This window comes from Lepidochelys olivacea (assembly GCF_965140295.1).
Source record: "Lepidochelys olivacea isolate rLepOli2 genome assembly, chromosome: 3".
Lineage (NCBI taxonomy): Eukaryota > Metazoa > Chordata > Testudines > Cheloniidae > Lepidochelys > Lepidochelys olivacea.
The window spans coordinates 69,495,643-69,516,496 of record NC_140413.1 but is presented as its reverse complement, the minus strand read 5'-3'; the positions used below and the strand labels follow the sequence as shown (position 1 = coordinate 69,516,496).

At 39.0% G+C, this 20,854-nt stretch overlaps 1 protein-coding gene across 1 annotated transcript in view; it reads left to right on the top strand.

Moving 5' to 3' along the window:
• UBE2J1 (ubiquitin conjugating enzyme E2 J1) overlaps window positions 1–20,854 on the top strand; it is a 64,999-nt gene that overhangs the window by 15,307 nt on the left and 28,838 nt on the right. The window contains exons 2-6 of the mRNA XM_084623159.1: window positions 599–672; window positions 5,061–5,192; window positions 7,680–7,764; window positions 10,999–11,104; window positions 19,629–19,758. Of these exons, the coding sequence (XP_084479285.1) occupies window positions 599–672; window positions 5,061–5,192; window positions 7,680–7,764; window positions 10,999–11,104; window positions 19,629–19,758 (527 nt within the window). The remainder of the gene's footprint in view (window positions 1–598; window positions 673–5,060; window positions 5,193–7,679; window positions 7,765–10,998; window positions 11,105–19,628; window positions 19,759–20,854) is intronic.

Sequence of the window (20,854 nt, the reverse complement as noted above, 5' to 3'; positions counted from 1 at the left end):
TCCTGCTGACATAGCCTGGTGTAGACAGCGCTTTAAGTCAATGTAACTTAGGTCTCTCAGCGGGTGTTTTTTTCACACCCCTGAGCAATGTAAGCTACATTGACTTAAGCAGTAGTGTAGACAAGCCCTTACTTTTTTTAGGCAATTGCTGAAATGCAAGGAGGTTCTTCTTGTGATAAAATATAATGATAGGTATTTCTTGTTCATCTGTATTTGTTGAAAGCAATTGTGAAAACCTAGTAAATGTTGTATTCCCCCCCCTCAGCTTTAATGTAAGGGCCGAATTAATAAATCACCTACAATTTACTCATAATGTTGAGATACATTATTTGGGAAACTGTGAAACAACTAAATATAATTTTTCTCATAACTTTGTGCTCTTATGACTCATTAAATCCTGTACCCTATCTGAGTAATTTATCATGTGCATCTGAGAATGAAGTCATGTGAGAGAAACATGGTGTGCTGTACCATATAAGCTACTTTGTTATATGAAGTGACTCCTTCAAGATAATGCTAACAAAATCTCCCGTATATTTTATTTTTTTTATTTTTTAAGGGAGCTTTTCATACTGATATACCAAATTTCCTTTTTCAGCTGTCAAACGTTTAATGAAGGAAGCAGCCGAATTGAAGGATCCTACAGATCATTACCATGCACAGCCCTTGGAGGTTAGTTTCTGTGTATATTTGCTGTAGCTGTTAGTTTGTCTCTGCTGTATAATACCTAATATTTTTCTGCCTGGTTACATTGCTTTAAGTCCATACATAATATTTAATTTTGGTTTTGGAGATTAATAGACCTTATTAAAATGGTCAGATTTTTATTTTTTCCTTCCTTGAAAACTACCAGGAACATTTTTAATGTAATGACTTCATGGAGTTGTCTCATCGGTAAAAAGTACATAATAAAAGTTAAGATTTTATCTAAATAGTCATGTCACATTGTTGCAATGTTTTTCCCCTGGGAATTGCATAACATCATAATTTAAATGTGAAGTGGTTATACATCTAAAAAGAAATTCATGTTATGAAGTTACCCTAGCAGAAAGTTTAAGGCTAGATCCTGTAATTGGATTGACATGTGTGCAGCCCTGTGCATACATGGGAGCCCATTGAAGTAACTGGTTGTTCAGTGGGAGCAGAAGGGAGCAGTTGCAGGATCTCACCTTTTTAAAAAAAAAAAAATCTTACCCTAATGATGCTCTCTATGCTGCAGTCTCAGTCCTGGAAATATTATAAACAGTCAAAAATTTGAGGAAAGGTGAAATTCTAGAGCGGACAAGACGAAACTTAAAAAAAATATATCCTAACGATTTATGTTACAGTATTGTAGAGTTTCTGGTTTTAGGTTGTAGCTGGAAAACCCCCCAATTTTTAAAAAAAGGGAAAAAAAATGAGGGGTGTTTATCCAGTAAACACCAGAAATGGTTATTTGTATCTACAGGCTTGTCTACATGGAGCAGTAATGCAGACTTGGAGGGTGTGATTTTCTAAGTGCACTAAAGCAGCGGTTCTCAAACTGTGGGTTGGGACCCCCAAAGTGCGTCGCCAGGGCTGGCTTAGACTGGCTGGAGCGCAGGGCTGAAGCCTGAGTCCCACCAACCCAAAGCCAAAACCCGAGGTCCTCCGCCCTGAGTGGTGGGGCTCAAGTTACAGGCACCCTGCCTGGGGCTGAAGCACTTGGGCTTCAGCTTTGTACCCTTGCACAGGCCAGTGGGGCTTGGGCTTTAGCTTTGACTCTTCCCCCCAACCTGGGGTGGCAGAGCTTGAGTGGGCTCAAGCTTTGGTCACCCCTCCTGGGATCATGTCATAATTTTTGTTGTCAGAAATGGGTTGTGGTGCAACGAAGTTTGAGAACCCCTGTGCTAAAGTGTTGCACGTTAATTTGTTCCTGTAGACCTTGCTGGTACATACTAAAGGTTCCCTAGTGTGCTTTAACATAGTGCTGTTTGAAACAGTACTACATTACAAACAGATTACTCATTACAACATATACAGAGAGAGAGAGCCCTGAAAACCCCCCATTTTTGGATATCTACACACAACCCAAAAATTTCTAAAAGTAAACCTTAAAAAACAAAAAGAAAAGGAGTACTTGTGGCACCTTAGAGACTCACCAATTTATTTGAGCATAAGCTTTTGTGAGCTACAGCTCACTTCCTCACGAAAGCTTATGCTCAAATAAATTTGTTAGTCTCTAAGGTGCCACAAGTACTCCTTTCCTTTTTGCGAATACAGACTAACACGGCTGCTACTCTGAAACCTTAAAAAACAGAAGCCCTAAATGTTGGGACTTTGTCCTTTGGTGGAATTTTTGCAGAAAAGCTTAGTGCAGTTAGCATACGTAGAGCACTTAACACGCTTTTGGGTGCTATAAAGTACAGATTATTGTTATTGATTAGCTTTTGTTTTTGCTTGCAGTTTTTCTCCTGAATAATGATTTTGGTAAAATATCAACTTTTATTTTTTCACTTATATTTCTGTTTTATTTTAATTCCAGTGTTTTAAACCAAGTTCAGGGATAAACAGTACCTGGATTTTTGTAATAGTAAGAATATGAAGGCCTATTTCAGGATGTTATTTGCTGGTAGTTTGTATGAATCTGCTGATTCGTTATTAGGACAGTCTCTCTCTCCTGGGGAGAGAACAGTGAGAAGCAAAACCTGAATAAATGTTGACAGTACTATATTCTGTCCTTTCAAGAGTGATAAGTAGGTGGGCAAACATACAGCTGTGATCCAGCATTTAGCATTAGTCATGAGTAGGGATATGACTTTCTCAGTGTTGGTCACCACTGTCCCCAGACCCTGTAAATTTTGCTGTTGATTTCAACTCAACTGTGAAAACAGAGAGCATGTCTTAATTAACAGTAAGCGATCATGATTTTTTTGAGTTGTCAGCGGAAGTGAAAAAGTTAAAATGGTTGGAATATGCAAACCTTTGAATAATGGTAAATAGTGGACAACAACGCCAGCAACAAAATATGAGTAAAAATTGGCAAAATTAAGTGCTAAGCAACGAGCACAGCAATATTCTCAAACATTTAATGAAAACAAAGGAAAGTTATTTTGTATCTAGTGCAGCATGTTGATTTTACCAGAAACACTAGCTGTAACAAGCATCTGGAAAGTGCAACACATAAGTACCAACCAGAGGCATTACAAGTGGAGGAAAACAGAAATCTGAAACGTCAGAAAACAGCTGTTTACTACTAAGATCGAAGAGCAGCTTTACAGGAGATATGAAGCTTTCAGCTTAACAGAAGCCTTTTCTCCCTCTTGTATATCCTTCACAATTCAAAACTCAGAGGGTTTTTAGAATGCAATCTGGAACACACACTGGAGTTATACCTAGTGCAGACCAGTTGGGTAAGTAAAACTTTCTAAAGAATTTTGAATATGACATTCAGTAATTGGAGAGACAAGGTGGGTGAGATAATATCTTTTATTGGACTGACTTCTCTCGTCTCTCTCACCAACAGAAGTTAGTCCAATAAAAGATAATGTCTATTGGTGAGAAAGATGAGAGAAGTTGGTCCAATAAAAGATACTACCTTACTCACCTTATCTCTCTAATATCCTGGGACTAACAGCCCAACACGCATACTTTCAAGATTTAAAAGAAAAGCATGGTAGCAGATGAAACTATTGATGCTGAAGACAGATATGTACTCAATATTCTCGCCATCCTTGGCCCAACAAGCAGTGACAACAAAGCTACTTCAGCTCCGCATGAACAAAACAAGCTGGAAGTATTTTTATTGAGTTATGAGGTTTTGGAAGCAGTTAATTTAAAACAGTAATCCAGGCAGTAAGGGAAACTGTTGAGAAATTCATAATACCATTTGATTGCATGACTGCATTTGTGACAGATAATGTCATTACATGGTGAGAGTTTGGGATTGAGGTTTGAAACCTTTATTTTTAAATGCAGTACACCTGGTGTGCATGGTGCATTTCCTTAACCTTGTTGGCGATTTGTGGATGAAAATACTTTTAAAAGTAAATGCATTTGTTGTGACTATAAAACAGGCTTTCACTGTCAGGCCTACAATGAAAGCACAGTTTTGTATGTTTCTAATTGAAAAAGGGAAAAGTCCTTGCATACCACCAACCCCTGTAATAATCAGATGGAATAGCTGGTTCAAAGCACCTCTTTATCATCTTGAATATGATGAGGATTACATTTCATTTTTTAGAAAGGGGAATGATCATAATAATAGTTTTAATGTGTTGCAGAGTTTAATCTCTGCCAGTCTCCATAGGTTAGAGGCTCTAAAGGAGTTTGCACCACATATCATGAATACTTTCATAGTTTATGAAGAACCCACAGTTCAGGCTCATTAGGTGAAAAATGACTGTGATCTTGTGCTGTAAGCTGAGAGCTCTGTTGAAACTTAACAACATCCAGCAACCAAAAATTGCACCTCTAGAAAGCGCAATAAAAAATAAGTCATACATGGAAACTGACTCAACCTCCCGTTTTTGCCAACCTGCTGCTGCTTTTTTCAGTGCTGTATTGCTCCTTAACTGTAGCCTCCACAATGCTGCACTGTCTTATAGTAAAAAGAAAAGGAGGACTTGTGGCACCTTAGAGACTAACCAATTTATTAGAGCATAAGCTTTCGTGAGCTACAGCTCACTTCCTCAGATGCATATCGTGGAAACTGCAGCAGGCTTTATATATACACAGAGAATATGAAACAATACCTATTCCCACCCCACTGTCCTGCTGGTAATAGCTTATCTAAAGTGATTTCCAGCACAAATCCAGGTTTTCTCACCCTCCACCCCCCCACACAAATTCACTCTCCTGCTGGTGATAGCCCATCCAAAGTGACAACTCTTTACACAATGTGCATGACAATCAAGCTGGGCTATTTCCTGCATAAATCCAGGTTCTCTGAAACCTGTCTTATAGTAGTTATTCTCATTTAGCATTCTTCTGATTTTGAATTTTTGCTATTCTACAGAGTTACAGTCCATGCTTGTTTTAATAAAGTAATAATTATCTGTTTTTGTCCTGCTCTCTCTGACTTATGTGCTCTTGTTTTTTAGGATAATCTTTTTGAATGGCATTTTACTGTTAGAGGCCCTCCAGATTCAGATTTTGATGGAGGAATTTATCATGGACGAATAGTACTACCACCAGAGTATCCCATGAAACCCCCAAGCATCATTCTGTTAACAGTAAGAGTATTTAGCAGTCATCCTTTTTATATGGTCATTTCAATTAGAGTAACCATAAAAGATTTTGGCAATATGGGAGAGAGTTCACTTAGAGAAAAGTGCAGAATTGTGCCTTTTTGTTTTGTTTATCCATTTGTATACCTGTAAATGAGACTAAATGAAAAATCTGAAGACTATTTATGCAAGATTATATACATTATGGAAAAGCCACTGTAGGATAGGGTGACCAGATGTCCCGATTTTACAGGAACAGTCTTGATATTTGGGGCTTTTTCTGTTATAGGTGCCAATTATCCCCCACCCCCTGTCCCGATTTTTCACACTTGTTATCTGGTCACCCTACGTAGGATGAACTGAACTTAGTGCTTTGACCACTGAAAGAGGAGGGAAAATAATTCCCCTACTGCTGTGGTAGGAGGCATAATGCCATGCCATTTGATTCACTTTGGAATAGTGATGTAGGCAGGGACAGTTACCTATGTTGCATGCTGAAATGTTATTTATAGTAACTGTAATGAAATATAATCTGTTTATTAAAACACTTCAAGTTCTTATTCCAAGGCCAGAGAAACAATGAGAAATAGTGGATGAGCAAACAAACTGAGTGACCTCGTCTTGAGAGAGGTTTACTATCCAGTTTCAATTGACATCGAGAGCTGCATGTGGCCAGCACCAGGCAGGACCTTGCCTCAAATTTGTGTCAGGAGGATTTTATTTAGTAAATAATTCAATATTTGTGTGTGTGTGTATATGTGAGTATGAAAGTTGCAAAGACAAGCACTCAAAACTTAAGAAATGCCAGAATTAAGGTTACCTATGCAACCTTAATTCAGAACCCTTGTGCATATGCATTAAGATACAAGAATGGAAAAAATAGTATGTGATCATGTAATTAAAGACTGTATCATAATTAAATTATATAAAGTGGAGCCATATTGACCCCTCTACTTGGGTCGTCAGCAGGGTTTTGGACTTTTACATCTACAGTACAAATTTCTACCACTTGAGTTAATGGAGTAACTGGTAGTAGGAGTAGGCTGTTCTCCTCTATGTGGACCAGCTACTAGAAGGGGATGAAATCTACTAAAAAAGCATGTGTCTCACAGCTGTTTGTTGACAGCAAAGGAATGTTAGACGCTCAGGATTCCTGAGTTCAGTTCCAGGTTCTGAAGGGGAGCTTGCTACAGTGGTTGTGGACCCTTCTGTTCCTGTGCCCTCACCTTGTTCCTGTCCTCTTCTGTTCCTGCCCCTTCAGCCTCTGCTTCTATTTATCCCCACTCCCTGGGTCCTTCCCTCTTCCTCTGCTCCCTGTACCCTCTGGCTCCTGCAGCCTCTTCATCTACTCTGCACTCAAATTTGCTGCTCATCCTTCACACTGGCTATGTGCCAGACAGGGAGCACAGATAGTGCAGGAAGGACAGTTTCACTGCTCTTAGTCCTGTGTTCCATACCACAGTGAAGCCCAGCAGCTGGGAGGAGTAATTGCAGGGAAGATCCTGCTAAGCCCCTGGAACCCTGGGCTGAAGCATGCCCAGTGAAGTTGGAATCATCAGAATATTTACCTGCCACACTCTGTCAAGCCTCTAGTAAGCATGTGAAAGCTGAGATTTTTCAAAGGGTCATAAATTGGTAAAATTTGGATAATTTTCACAGAGATGGCAAAAAAGCACTTTCCTGGTGTCAAATTTTAAGTCTCTCTGAAGCACAGAGGTGCTAGAGATTTTGAACTGAACATTTGTTTAAAAAAAAAATAAACATGGGCAAAACAATGTATTTTTTCCTAATCTCATTCTTGGAAACTGCTGAACTGTGTTAGCTGAAACTTCTCCCTCCAAATCAGCCTCACATGAACACCCACTATGGATTTGGCAAATGCTTGACTAAGTCATAAGCAACGGAAAACAGGGTCTTATGATTGAAAGTATCCGGCAACCTTAACTATAGATGGTGCTACCAGCTCTGCCTGTAAATATAACAAGAGCTACCCTTTCAGCAACACTTAAAATATGTTTTGGCAAAACAGGACAGCATCATAGTGGCCTTAACTTCTAAATTTTTGTATATGATTCAAAAATTTGATTATGATCACCCATTATTAATCAATTCCAGTAAATTTTCCATAGTATTTTTGGCTTTTAAAGCATTGAAATTATTCTCATTTGTCATATTAAATGTTGCAGATCTTAAAAGTGGAATACAGAACTCACTTTTGGAGGACTTCTGCTATTTATGTTATGTTTAAAAGATATCTTAAATGGGAGATTGTCTTCAGTGATTTGTGTAAACAGCAGCAAGTGTGGCCTAGTCGAACCTAGTCGAGCTTTATGTTGTTGTCATTTGTTCGGTTGTTACATGATGATTGCAAACAGATTTACTTGAAAAGATTTTTACCGCTTAATTTTTTTTTGGTAGAAGCTAGTTTAACAAGGAATATTTGGGTTGAATAATGTCTTTTTTGTTTTTCTTCCCCGTCTCTCTTCCCTGAAGGCCAATGGCAGGTTTGAAGTAGGGAAGAAAATTTGTTTAAGCATCTCAGGACATCACCCTGAAACGTGGCAGCCTTCATGGAGTAGTGAGTATTACTTAATATTCAGTGTAATTCTTCTTCAGCAAAACATTGATGGACACCAACAAAACTAGTTTTCAGAATTATGTTCTTTGTGAAATTATCCATTATCTTATTTCAGTTTTATACTGTGCTCATCAGCATATCATTAAGCACAGTGCTTGATATATGGGCCAATCTCTGATGACATGCAGAGGAATTTCTTCTGCTTACTCCCCTGACCTCAAGGAGACACTGGAAATAACATTGTTTCAGTTTCTGTCCCTTATAGAGAAATAAGTAGAATGGTGAGAAGAGGCACATAGTTTTAGTGTTATCATTTTTCCTGGATAAGTTGATGATTAAACTTTGAATTTAATGCATTTCTATTAAGCTCACTTAAAGTTTCTTTGTAAACAAATCTTAGTTGAATTGACTATGGAATCAGTATCTTATTATTGTATCTATTGATCACAGGACTAAAAAAAAATAAATTCTAAGACAATATTATATTTGCTGAATGCCAACTAAGTGTATGTTTCTTCAGGGGTAAGGTAAAGGGTGAGTAGGAGTCGCTGTGAGCACTTCCTCTCCTGTTTCAATCTAATTTAACCATTCATGCCACATTCTGTTCAGGTTAGCAGGGCTGACCTTTAGGGTCTGAAAACTCCAGAGCTATGCCCTAACTCCATTTTCTGACCAACATAGATGTCCATATTAATCTCCATTTTTAAGCAAAATAGGAAAAATAGCGACTGAATTTGTGGAGGTCACCTTGGTGTAAATTAATCACTATGGTTGAAAGTATATCACCCTAATTTTCCAAAAACAACATGGGTTATTACAGTTTCCACCACAGTTGCCTGGAACTAGCCATTGCGGCCTGTATAGCCCATGATCATAAGTCCCATGTGGTGTTGGGTTTTTTTGTGGATGCCAGGATTATGGCTACCACTGACACTAGGCTGCCTTGAGTTCTGCAGATGAAATGGTTCCTCTGCTGAGTTGGCAAGATAGTCTCTGGTGCAAGGAGGGATACTGCACAGTTGCAAGCAGCCAAGCCAAAGCATACAGAAGTAGGAAGGCTGTTTCCCCTCAACTTGAGCAGCAACTATAGCATACTGGAAGGTGGAACCAGGCCTCCCACCCACCCTCACCAGCACCCTTCCTCAGTCTTGTGAAAAGAGTGGAAAACAGGAAGCACCATAGGAGAAGAAATCTCATAGGGAGAGAGTAAAGGGGTCTGATCTCAAGGGAGAAAAAAGGATGGGGTACCCAGGAAGGGGAAAGGTAAGGTGGTATGTTTAAGATCAGTGAAGGGATGTGAATTGCTGTGAGAGGGAGGTATAAGGAGGACTTGGAAGAGACAATGGAATACTGATGGGCTCAAGGGGGTGGGAGATCAAGAGAAGTATGGTGAACTATTGATATTTATTTGCCCCAGGTAAACAAGCAGGTAGAATTTTACAAGGCTGTGTATATAAAACATTCTGAGTGTTGTTTTAAATTTATAGTTATGAAAAATACTTCGAATCCTTTACTTCCTAGTCTGGTCACTTTAAGTTTTCCTTCTGAATCAGCTTGAATAGTGATCTAGGTTGGATATTAGGAAAAACTATGTCACTAGGAGGGTGGTGAAACACTGGAATGGGTTACCTAGGGAGGTGGTAGAATCTCCATCCTTAGGGTTTTTAAGGCATGGCTTGACAAAGCCGTGGCTGGGATGATTTAGTTGGGATTGGTCCTGCTTTGAGCAGGGGGTTGGACTAGATGACCTCCTGAGGTCTCTTTCATCCCTGATATTCTATGATTCTATGTGTAGTGTTTCAGAGTAGCAGCCGTGTTAGTCTGTATTCGCAAAAAGAAAAGGAGTACTAGTGGCACCTTAGAGACTAACCAATTTATTTGAGCATAAGCTTTTGTGAGCTACAGCTCACTTCATCGGATGCATTCCGATGAAGTGAGCTGTAGCTCACGAAAGCTTATGCTCAAATAAATTGGTTAGTCTCTAAGGTGCCACTAGTACTCCTTTTCTTTATGTGTAGTGTGTGGTCAACTGAGTAACATGGTTTGTAATTCTGAAATGGCACTCTGTACTAAATGAACTCTAAAAGGAGAGGGGAGGATCCAACACCCTGAGTTTAAAATGACTGAATGGTTTTTGCTTTTTGTAAGTCTCACTGCACTATACTACTTATACATTTCCCTGAAGTGGGAAGAGGAGGAATCATGCCGCAGGATGCATTGCACAAGACCACATCTTTTTGCGTTTTCCACCCTCATCTATCACTTGTTTGTTTTTATGCCATATTGTTAATCATTTGTCCCTACCTTGGATATAAATTGCACACTAAAATATACTGAAAGGATTAAATTCTATGACCAGAGTATTGTGGAAAACCAGGGCTCATAGAACTGTGCATGAATCGGCATGTTCTCCTGAAGCAGAATTACAGCTATGAATATTTTGAGGCTGCAGAATCTCAGGGGTTCTATGAGCAGACCAATTTTTCAGTCTCTGCTTAATAGCTTTTAAACTTTTTTCAGCAATTGTGGAGGGCTTTTGTGGGCAGTATATATGCTGCTGTGGTATTTATTATCTGTGGGCTTGTATGTTAATTTTCTTAGGTATTATCCAACTGAATAGCACTTCTGTAATTGCCTATTTATTTAATGACAGGTTTCAGAGTAACTATATAAGTTTTTATATAGGCATTCTTTTATCATATATAATAAACAATTGTAATAAATCAAAAGAAGAAACATGTACACATGACAGGTATGTTATGTTCATTGCAGACACACAGAAAAACTAGTCCTTCTCCCGATGTGCTGACAATCTAAGGCCCAAATTCAGCAAATAACTGTACATGGGCCATGCCAAGTTAATCTCCTTGTTATGGTCCTTTTCCACTCTATTTCCTCCCTCCTTGTTTTGAACTCAACTGTTCATTTTGATCAATTATTTCTATGGGCCTTAGCCTTCCTTTTCAGTCTTTGTCCTCTGCCCCCTTCCATCAGCCATCACCTCACCATCTCCCCTTACGTAACCCTTCCATCTGTGACTCCTTGCCATAAAAGAAAAGGGATTTTTCTTGTGTTCTCCTTATTTTTCGAAACTTTCTTCAGTCTTCAGACAGAATGGAATCTTGTAGACAAACTCATTACCCCCCCTCCCCCCCCGGTCCCAAGTCTAGACTCAGTTAAGTAACAATTCTGGGAAAAACTTAATTTGAATCTTTATTTTTTTTCCAATTTCAGTAAGAACAGCTTTACTAGCCATTATTGGTTTTATGCCAACCAAAGGAGAGGGAGCCATAGGATCCCTGGACTACACACCTGAGGAAAGAAGAGCACTTGCCAAGAAGTAAGTCTTATTTTTTTTTTAACATCTCCAACAATTTTTAATATAAAAATCATAGATCTGTAGGAAAGAGGATTTCCTTTCTTCTGATCTGAATAATCACTTCTAGGATTGTCAGTCAATTAGAAATAAGTAACTATATATCAGGATTATTATTATTGTTAATTTATTTCTTCAATGCCAACAGTATGCTTGTATCACTGTGATTACATTTCTGGTCTTGTTTCTTTGTCCAAGTTTGTTTTGCCTTCAACATTAATTCCCTTTAATAACTTTTGTCTGTGAAGACTTTCTTTCTGCACATCAGGCTTATAGGCTGTTACCTTATCCTGTAACATCTATGAGGAAATGGTAGGCGTGCTAATGCCATCTGTACATTTGTCACTGCAGCCCAACAGAATGTCTTGCCGAACTGATTTCTTCCTAATAAAGAGAGAAGTAAAACGAAAGTGAGAGTTTTCAGGACCAGTGTCTGGTCTCAGAGGTCTAATTGCAGAATTAAGGAAGTGGATCAATGGATCTTCATTTTGCATATCAAGGCAAGATCCCTTGCTCACCCTCAGAGCTTCTTAACTGGACCTTTTTGAAATTCCAGTTCTAACGAACGGAAAATCTAAATTGCCTTATTACCTTAAAGGTGAAATGGTTCTGTGGAATCACTACCTTTATGTGTTATAGTAGGACTTGAATAATAAATATAGCTCTTAGAAGCAGGCAGTAATAGAAATTTGTTGGTGACTAGTTTTCTCCTAAGCAGCATTGTCTCTTAAACAACAACAACCCCTTATTCTCTTCCATGCCTTGCCATTCAGAAGATTTAGAGTCTGGCATATACAGCCAAAAGACCTAACATCGCAATTGAAGGTTGATGTGACTTTCAATTTCTAGAAGGGGTGAAGACAAAGTCTGTGTTTTAGCATTGAGAAAAATGTTTCAGCTACTGTTCAGAAAAATGCTAAGTGCACAGTGTCTGGAGCCCAGTAGAAGGCTGTTCTGTTTGTGCTCTCTAGGACTTTATTCTGAAGGAAAATGTAATCTCTAAGAAAGGTATTAGCAAAAAGGGATGCTTTATGATGTATTTGCAAAGTGCTTAACAATCGCTTATATGTAGGTGTTTGATATATTACATGGCTAGAACTCTATGGATGAATTTACAGGATATGCAGAGCACTATTTCTGACCAGAAATTCATTTCATGGAAGTTTCTAAAGAAAGTGGACCTTAGTCTTTTGGTATTTGGCTTCCTGAATGTTGCAGTCTTACTCTTAAATAAGATTTTCATTAATGTTATGCGTTCAGAAGCGACAGCAGTTTGGGCAGTGTGGTTGAATGAACAATGTGAAATGTTGTCCTAAATTACATCACCTCTGCCTGCCCATTCCAGAGGATTGATTCAGTAGTTTTTTAAGTAAGGACTCAGCATTGGACAAAAGGCTGGAGATTTATTACCTTAACACTCCTGAGATGCCTTCCGGCCTGTGTGTGGGAGAAAACCTGCTTCTCTTCCTTTGGTCAGACTTTAGACCATGATGTTAGTGAATATCCATGTTTCCTAATATGTTAATATATTCATTTCACAATTATATTAATCACCAATGTGTCATTAGCTTTCATAAAAGACCTTGCTTGATACACTTTTTTATAATACAATAATATTTAAGGTTAAGAGTTTGTCACTGTTATTTTTAGTAAAAGTCAGAAACAGGTCACGGGCCATAAAAAAAAAATACACAGAAGCCTGTGACCTGTCATTGACTTTTACTAAAAATAATTGTGACAAAATGGGGGATGAGAGCTTAAACCTGGCTCCGGGAGGGGAAATAGGGGGAGGGGGTCCAGCACCTGCCACTGCTGTGGCTGACGGCTCTGGGCTCCCCCTCGGAGCTGCGGGGCCAGTGGCAGGAAGCTGTGGGGTCCCCTGCTGCCACAGGTCCCCCCGCTGCCAGTGGTGGCTCAGAGCTCTGCCCTTGGTCGCCCGCAGTGGCTGGGAGCTGCAAAGTTGGTGGCTTGGAGCTCCGGGTCCCTCCACTGCCCACAGCAGCCAAGAGCTGCAGTGGCCCCTTACTGCCTGCGGTGGCTCAGAGCTCCAGGGCCTCCTCTGGCTAACAGCTCCAGCCGTACCACCTTGGGGCTGAAGCGGGAAGTGTCTTGGAGGTCTCTGGAAGCTATGGAATCTGTGACTTAAGTGAACTCCATGACATAAACTTGCCATTAGTAATGTTGTGTACTATCAGTTGATTATATTACTTATCATTTGAAGTTCGATCCCCTGTTTTTATAGTTCAGAGGCTATTCACTAGGTTGATGGCTTTCTTTACCTTTTATGTAAATATGCCTTCATTGTCTCTGTCTGATGATGAGGCTGGTCAGACAATTACACATTCCTTTATCTAGGGCTGAGTCGGCTTATGTATTGCTTGTCAAACAAATTTTAAAACATAATTCTAGCATGTATCCATAACTCTTTGTGCACACCCCATACATTCATCATGCAAGAATATTAGTGATCAGTGAGTTACTAGTTTTCCATTGATCTCTTACATAACTCTTTAGATACAGATGATGACAGCAGAGTGTGAGGTGTAATGAATATGTCAGTGGGCCTTGGTATCATACCCCCATGTTTATTTTTCAAGGAGCCTTGACTTTGCTCCTTTTATCATGCCATCCTCTACACACAGAACACATTACTTCATGTGATTAAAAAAGTCACTACATTCTCCATTAAGTCCTTCCTTAAGACCCATTTATTGCAATGATGTCTGCAATAAATTAGCCAGTTAGTTATGATTAGGTAGCTGGAGATAGTATATTTGCACTGTGTTGATATTCCTCTTTTCCTCCCTTCATGTGTTGCTTTTCTCCTTAGATTGTAGCTTTTTCAGGTGTGTACTGTGTCTAGCATATTGTGGGTGCTACCAAAATTCAAATACTAAATTTTCTCTGCTTTATGCCTCTCTTCCCCCGATGGTCTGTATTGGTAGGAATATGAAATTAGCTGACCTTTTCCATCTCTAGATTCTATGAGAGCCCAGTGATTTTAATTGCTCTTGTTGGCCAGAAGGTTTCACTCTTTAGCCTGCTTCACTCTTTAGCCCCATTGTACAAACTTCTGGTTCTCAATCTTCTTTTGCAAAGTACTTGTACTCCAGAAATAAGAATGTCTTTTGGTGTTGTCTTGCCTTCTGAGAAAAGAGCATTTAGAAAATTAAATATGTTATCTACAAAGATCTATATCAGCATTTACTCCAAATGCTTTATTTGGGACTCATTGTAGAGAGTATTATGTTTATGTTTTTTGCCTGCATGTTGTACAAGTCCAAGAATGTTTGTCAAAGAAAATACCTGATTCTGATAGTGTTACATTTCTGTCAGCATCATGTGGACAAAGTATGGGTTCATCTGTTGTTCATTCTTTAAGGTCATAGTTTAGATTATAGCACAGGCTAAATTGCAGGGTAGGGAAAAGAGATGGCTGGAGTTAATATAAGGTACAAGAGGATAAGTACCAAGAACTTACCTGTGGGTGTGGGTGGCTGTGGTGGGGGACGAAGGGAGAGAGAAGTGTATAACAGACACTGTCTATAGTATGATAGAATCATAGAAATGTAGATCTGCAAATGACATCAAGCGGTCATCTAGTCCCTCCTCCTGCAGTGAGGCAGGACAGAGTATAGCTAGACCATTCCTGACAGGTGTTTTCTAACCTGTTGCTAAAAACCTCCAATGTGGGGGGTAGGAGGGGGGTGTTCCACAGCTTCTCTTGGTAACCTGTTATGGTACTTAACTATACTTATAATTAAAAGTTTTTCTTAATCCCTAACCTAAATTTCCCATGTTACAGATTAAGCCCATTATTACTTGTCCTACCTTCTGTGGACATAGAGAACAATTGATCATTATCTTCTGTATAACATCCTTTAATATATGTGAAAACTGTTATTAGATTCCCCCTCCAAGTTGTCTTTTCTCAAGACTAAACATGCCAAGTTTTTTTAACCTTTCCTCATGGGTCAGGTTTTCTAAGCTTTTTATCATTTTTGTTGCTCTCATCTGGACTCTGTCCAATTTGTCCACATCTTCCATAAAGTGTGGCACCTAGAACTAGAGGCAGCCCCACCTGGAGTACTCACCAGTGCTGAGTAGAGTTGAACAGGTCTCTCCTGTGTCTTGCATATGACACCCTTGTTAATACATCCCGAAATGATTTTTCTCAATTGCATCATATTGACTTATATTGACTTTTGGGTTCATTGTTACCTACAGATTCTTTTCAGCAGTACTACCACCTAGCTAGTTATTCTGCATTTGATTTTTTTCCTTCCTAAGTGTAGCACTTTGCACTTGTCTTTATTGAATTTCATCTTGTTGACTTCAGGCCAGTTTCTCCAATTTGTCAAGATCCCTTTGAATTCAAATCCTGTGCTCCAAAGGGCCTGCTAGCCCTCCTAGCTTGGTGTCATCCACTAATTGTATAACCATACTATGTATTCCATTATCCAACTTTATGAAAATACTGAATAGTACTGGACCCAGGCAGACCCCCCTGTGGGACTAGATGCATCCTTCCAGCTAGACAATATGGGTTTTCAACCAGTAGAGCATCCACTTTATAAATACTTCGTTTAGACTGTTTCCCTAGTTTCCTTATGAGAATGTAATGTATCAAAAACTTTACTAAAATCAAAACGTCAGATTGACAGCTTCCCACTATGCACTAGGGGCCAATAACCCTTTCAAAGAAGGCAATTAGTTTGGTCTGGCATGATTTTTTTCTTGACAAATCCATGTTGGCTATTCTTATTACACTATTATCCTCTAGGTGCTTACAAATTGTTTAATAATTTACTCTTAGACTTTAAGGCCAGAAGGGACCATTATGATCATCTAGTCTGACCACTTACACATTGCAGACCACAGAAACTCACCCACCCACTCCTGTAATAGACCTATCACCTCTGGCTGAGTTACTGAACTCCTCAAATAATGATTTAAAGACTTCAAGTTACAGAGAATCCACCATTTACTCTAGTCTAAACCTGCAAGTGACCTGTGCCCCATGCTGCAGAGGAAGGCAGAAAATCCCCAGGGTCTCTGCCAGTGTGACCTGGGGGAAAATTCCTTCCCGATCCCAAATATGGCAGTCAGTTGGATCCTGAGCATTTCAGCAAGACCCACCAGCCAGACACATGGAAAGAATTTTCTGTAGTAGCTCAGAGCCCTCTCCATCTAGTGTCCCATCACCAGGTAATATTTGCTACTAGCAGTCATAGATCGGCTACTTACATTGTAGGAATCTCATCATTCCATCCCCTCTGTAAACTTATCAAGCTTAGTCTAGAAGCCAGTTAGGTTTTTTGTCCCCACTACTCCCCTTGGAAGGCTGTTCCAGAGCTTCACTCTTCTGATGGTTAGAAACCTTCATCTAATTTCAAGTCTAATTTGTTGATGGATAGTTTATATCCATTTGTTCTTGTGTCAACGTTGGTACTTAACTTTAACTCCTCTCCCTCTCTGGTATTTATTCCTCTGATGTATTTATAGAGAGCAATCCTATCTCCCTTCAGTCTTCATTTGATTAGGCTAAATAAGCCCAGCTCTCTTTTGAGGTAGGTTTTGCATTTCTCTGATCATCCTAGTAGCCCTTCTCTGCACCTGTTCCAGTCTGAATTCATCTTTCTTACACATGGGAGACCAGAATTACACACAGCAGTCCAGATGAGATCTCATCAGTGCCTTGTATAATGGTACTAACGCTTCTCTATCTCTGCTGGAAATACCTTGCCTGGTGCATCCTAGGATTGCATTAGCCTTTTTCATGGCTACATCACATAGTCATCCTGTGATCAACCAATACACCTAGGTCTTTCGCCTCTGTGGCTTCCAACTGATAAGACCCCAGCTAATAGCAAAAATTCTTGCTGTTACTCCCTAAGTGCATGAACTTGCACTTTGCACTATTAAATTTCTACCCATTTCTATTGCTCCATTTTTCAGGGTTGTCCAGGTCTTCTTGTATGATCTCTCAGTATCTTTCCAGGTATCGAAGTTAGGCTGATTGGCCTATAATTCTCTGGATCCTCTTTGTTCCCCTTTTAAAAGATAGGTACTTTGCCCGTCTCCAGTCCTCTGGGCCCTCACCTGTCCTCCATGAATTCTGGAAGATAATCACTGATGGTTCCAAGATTGCTTCAGCTAGTTCCTTAAATACTTTAGGGTGAATTTCATCAGGCCCTGCTGAACTGAATACACCTAACTTATCTGAATCGTCTTTAATCTGTTCTTATTCGCGCTTGTGTTCCTTCCATCTTCTTGTTAATATTAATTGTGTTAAGCATCTAGTCACAACTAACATTTTTAATGAAGATTGACGCAAAATAGACTTTAAACACCTCAGCTTTCTTGGCGTTGTCTGTTATTAGCTCTCTTTACTCTTTTTATGTAGTGACCTGCATTTACCTTTATTTTTCTCTTGCGCCTAATGTATTTATAGAACCTTATTTTTATAGAGCTACTTATTGCCTTTTATGTCCTTTGCCAGGTGTAACTCATTTTGTGCCTTAGCCTTTCTGATTTTGTCTCTATATGCTTGCACTGTCCTTCTGTATTCATCCTTAACAATTTGTCCATATTTCAGCTTTTTGTAGGATTCCTTTTTGATTTTCAGGTCATTAAAGAGCTCCTTATGTAGCCATATTGCCCTCTTGCTGTTCTTCCTATTAGTTTGCAATTTTGCCTTTAATATTGTCTCTTTGCGAAACTGTCTGCTTTCCTGAACTCCTCCTTTTTCCCTTGTATTTTTTTCCCATGGGATCTTACCTAGCAAGTCCATTATCCTTATTTTGCTCCTCTCACTCTTTCCTTTCCTTAGAATCATGAAGTCTATCATTTCTTTATCACTTTGACCCAAGTTGCCCTCTTCCTTCAGATTCACATCCAATTCTTCCATGTTAGTCAAAAGCAAGTCTAAAATGGCTACCCCCCTGGTTAGTTCCTCTACCTTCTGAATCAAATTGTCCCCAACACATTCCAAGAACTAATTGGACATTTTGTATTTTGTTATATTACTTTTCCAACAGATATTTGGGTAGTTGAAGTCTGCCATTACTACCAGGTCATGTGTCTTGGATATTTCTGTTGGTTGTTCTAGAAATGCTGCTGCCTCCTTCTCCTGACTTGGTGGTCTACCGTGATGTTGTCCCTGTTTTTGATCCTTTTATCTTCACCCAGAGGCTTTCAGCTGGTCTGCCTCTCAGCTCCTTCTGGACTCAGAACAAGTGTATACATTCTTGATATACAATGCAACCCCTCCTCCCTTTTTTCCCCGCCTGTCCTTCCTGAACAATATAATACCCCTCAATATCAATATTCTAGTCATGAAATGTATCCAACCAAATTGGTGATGTCAATTAAGTCATAATTTTGCTTGTGTAGTAAGACTTCCAATTCTTCCTGTTTATTTCCTATACTCCTGGCATTTGTGTATAGACATGTAAAATGTTGAGAAGATTCTTCCACTGTTTTCCTTCTTGTTGATTCTATGAACCTATTGTAATTTTCCATTCCCATCCCCAACTTCGAGCCCTCCATCAAGGTCACGTTTTTTATACTTACTGTGTGGGATTTTGTCATTTGCCCTCTTTAAACCTAGTTTAAAGCCCTCCTGGCTAGGTTGGCAAGTTGGTGTTTGATGATATTTTTCCCTTTCTTCATCTGGTTGTTGCCATCTCTTCCCTCCAGTCCTCCTTCCTGGAGGAGCATCCCATGGTCAAGGAAGCCAAAGCTTCAAAACTCATTAGCTTCCTTGTTATTTTTTTTAAGTTTTGTGGAGAAATATAAAATACTCTGAAACTACTTCTAAATAATTTTTGGAAGGGTTAATTTAAAAACCAAAATCTTGGCTATATCTAAATGAGGGCTATTTGCTGTTTTGGTGTTTGGGTTTTTTGTTTTTGTTTTTTGTTTTGTTTTTTTGGTGTGTGCAACGGCCTGTCATTGAAAGTCTACTATTACCATCATATAATGAAAGATCCCATCATAACATACATGTGTAGTGTAATAGAGTCAATGCTGCGAGAGGAACCTTAAGTCTGAATTTAGTGGGTATAAAGTTTCTATGTTGTTGTAATACCATGGCTTTTTGCGTTATATATTTTGCTGGTTCTAATAATTAATTATTAATTAATTAATTAATTTATAACAGAGATAAAACAGCCATTAATAATGTTGGTAATATCTTTAATATAATAAGAGGCCACAGAAATATTATGAAAACTGGGAGTAAATATTTTCCCAAAATTACATCTAGGAAAGAGTATATCGAATTCTAAGCCCAGATTTTTCAACACTGCAGTCAATGATAGTTGCTACAGACTGATAGCATACTTTATTTTTTAACTGTTTATGCTAATTATGCTAATTATGATCCAAGTGCTTTGGTAGGTTGTCTTGTTAATGTTTTTCATTTTTCAAGAAAAACATTGTTTAAAACAAGAAAATCTCCATTTAAAACTATTTTACTTATCAGGTCACAGGATTTCTGCTGTGATATATGTGGCTCAGCAATGAAGATAAGCCTGTTACCATTAACATCAGGAAGTGCTTCAAGCCAGACTGATGAAGAGGCCAAGGAACTTGCCAGACAAATTAGCTTCAAGGTAGACTGACTGTTCGTAATTTTTCTTGGTTTGATCGCTTAATTTGAGGAAACTGCAAATGTTGTGTTGCTATGAGGAAACAAAAACATTGAGAAAACGGTTACATTGTAACACAGCAGCACTGCATTGTATTGCTGTGCAGGAGACTTGGTTTCAGGGTAAGCTGTGGAAAACCAGACACTTTCCAAAGATGGTGCAGTTGGTTTCTGGGAAGACTCAAACTGATGTGTTGTCCGACACAAGCACCGACTGTGGTTCAGTGACAGTGGTAGCAAAGGTGATAGGAAAGGTTGCCTAACTGTGTTGATGAAATTTTCCAAGCTTAGTTTAGTGTTTGCCCAAACATAAATACTTTTGAGAAGTTTAGAGAAACAGTTCTGATGATTTTTTTTGTATATGAAGAGAGTAAAACATATAATTTTTTCATTATGCACAAAAAAAATTGCAAACTTTCCCCCCCCCACAAGCTGCACAGCTGAAGAGATTGAATGTAGAAAATTGGAATCTAGTATGGATAGGGTTCTTACCAGAAAGTGCCTTTTGGGTGGTACAGTGAAATCAGGTATTTGTTTAGCCAAGTATGATACTTAGAAATTAGCATGTCTTGCATGTACCATATGCTTTTCACTAAACTTAAGAAAGTGAGCCACTGAGGAAGACTCTGCTGTACATGGAGTCAGGGCTTTCTTAACTGTAGTGAAATTTCAGTGTTGCATCTTATGCAAAAGACTACCCATTGACTTCAGCATGGTCAGAATTTCACCCTATATCTCCAGTAGCACAGTTCCCCCTAGCACTGTGCTACGATATTGGTTTGGTCTAGAATCAAAGTGAATATTGCCACCTGCTAAACAACCAATACCAATTTTTGTAGCACTTATGTGTTCCTTAGCAGTCACCTTTCCAAATATGGACATGGCCTGATTCTGTTCATAATCATATTTTTCATATGAAGATCTCAAAATACTTTACAAAGGTGGGCTAAGGAGGAGAAATACAGGCACAGAGAGTTAAAAGGTGACTTGCAAAAGGCTAAAAATTGGACTGTGCCCTTTTTGGTTCTTTATGATGTATAAATCCTGAAAAGTGTGTGGGA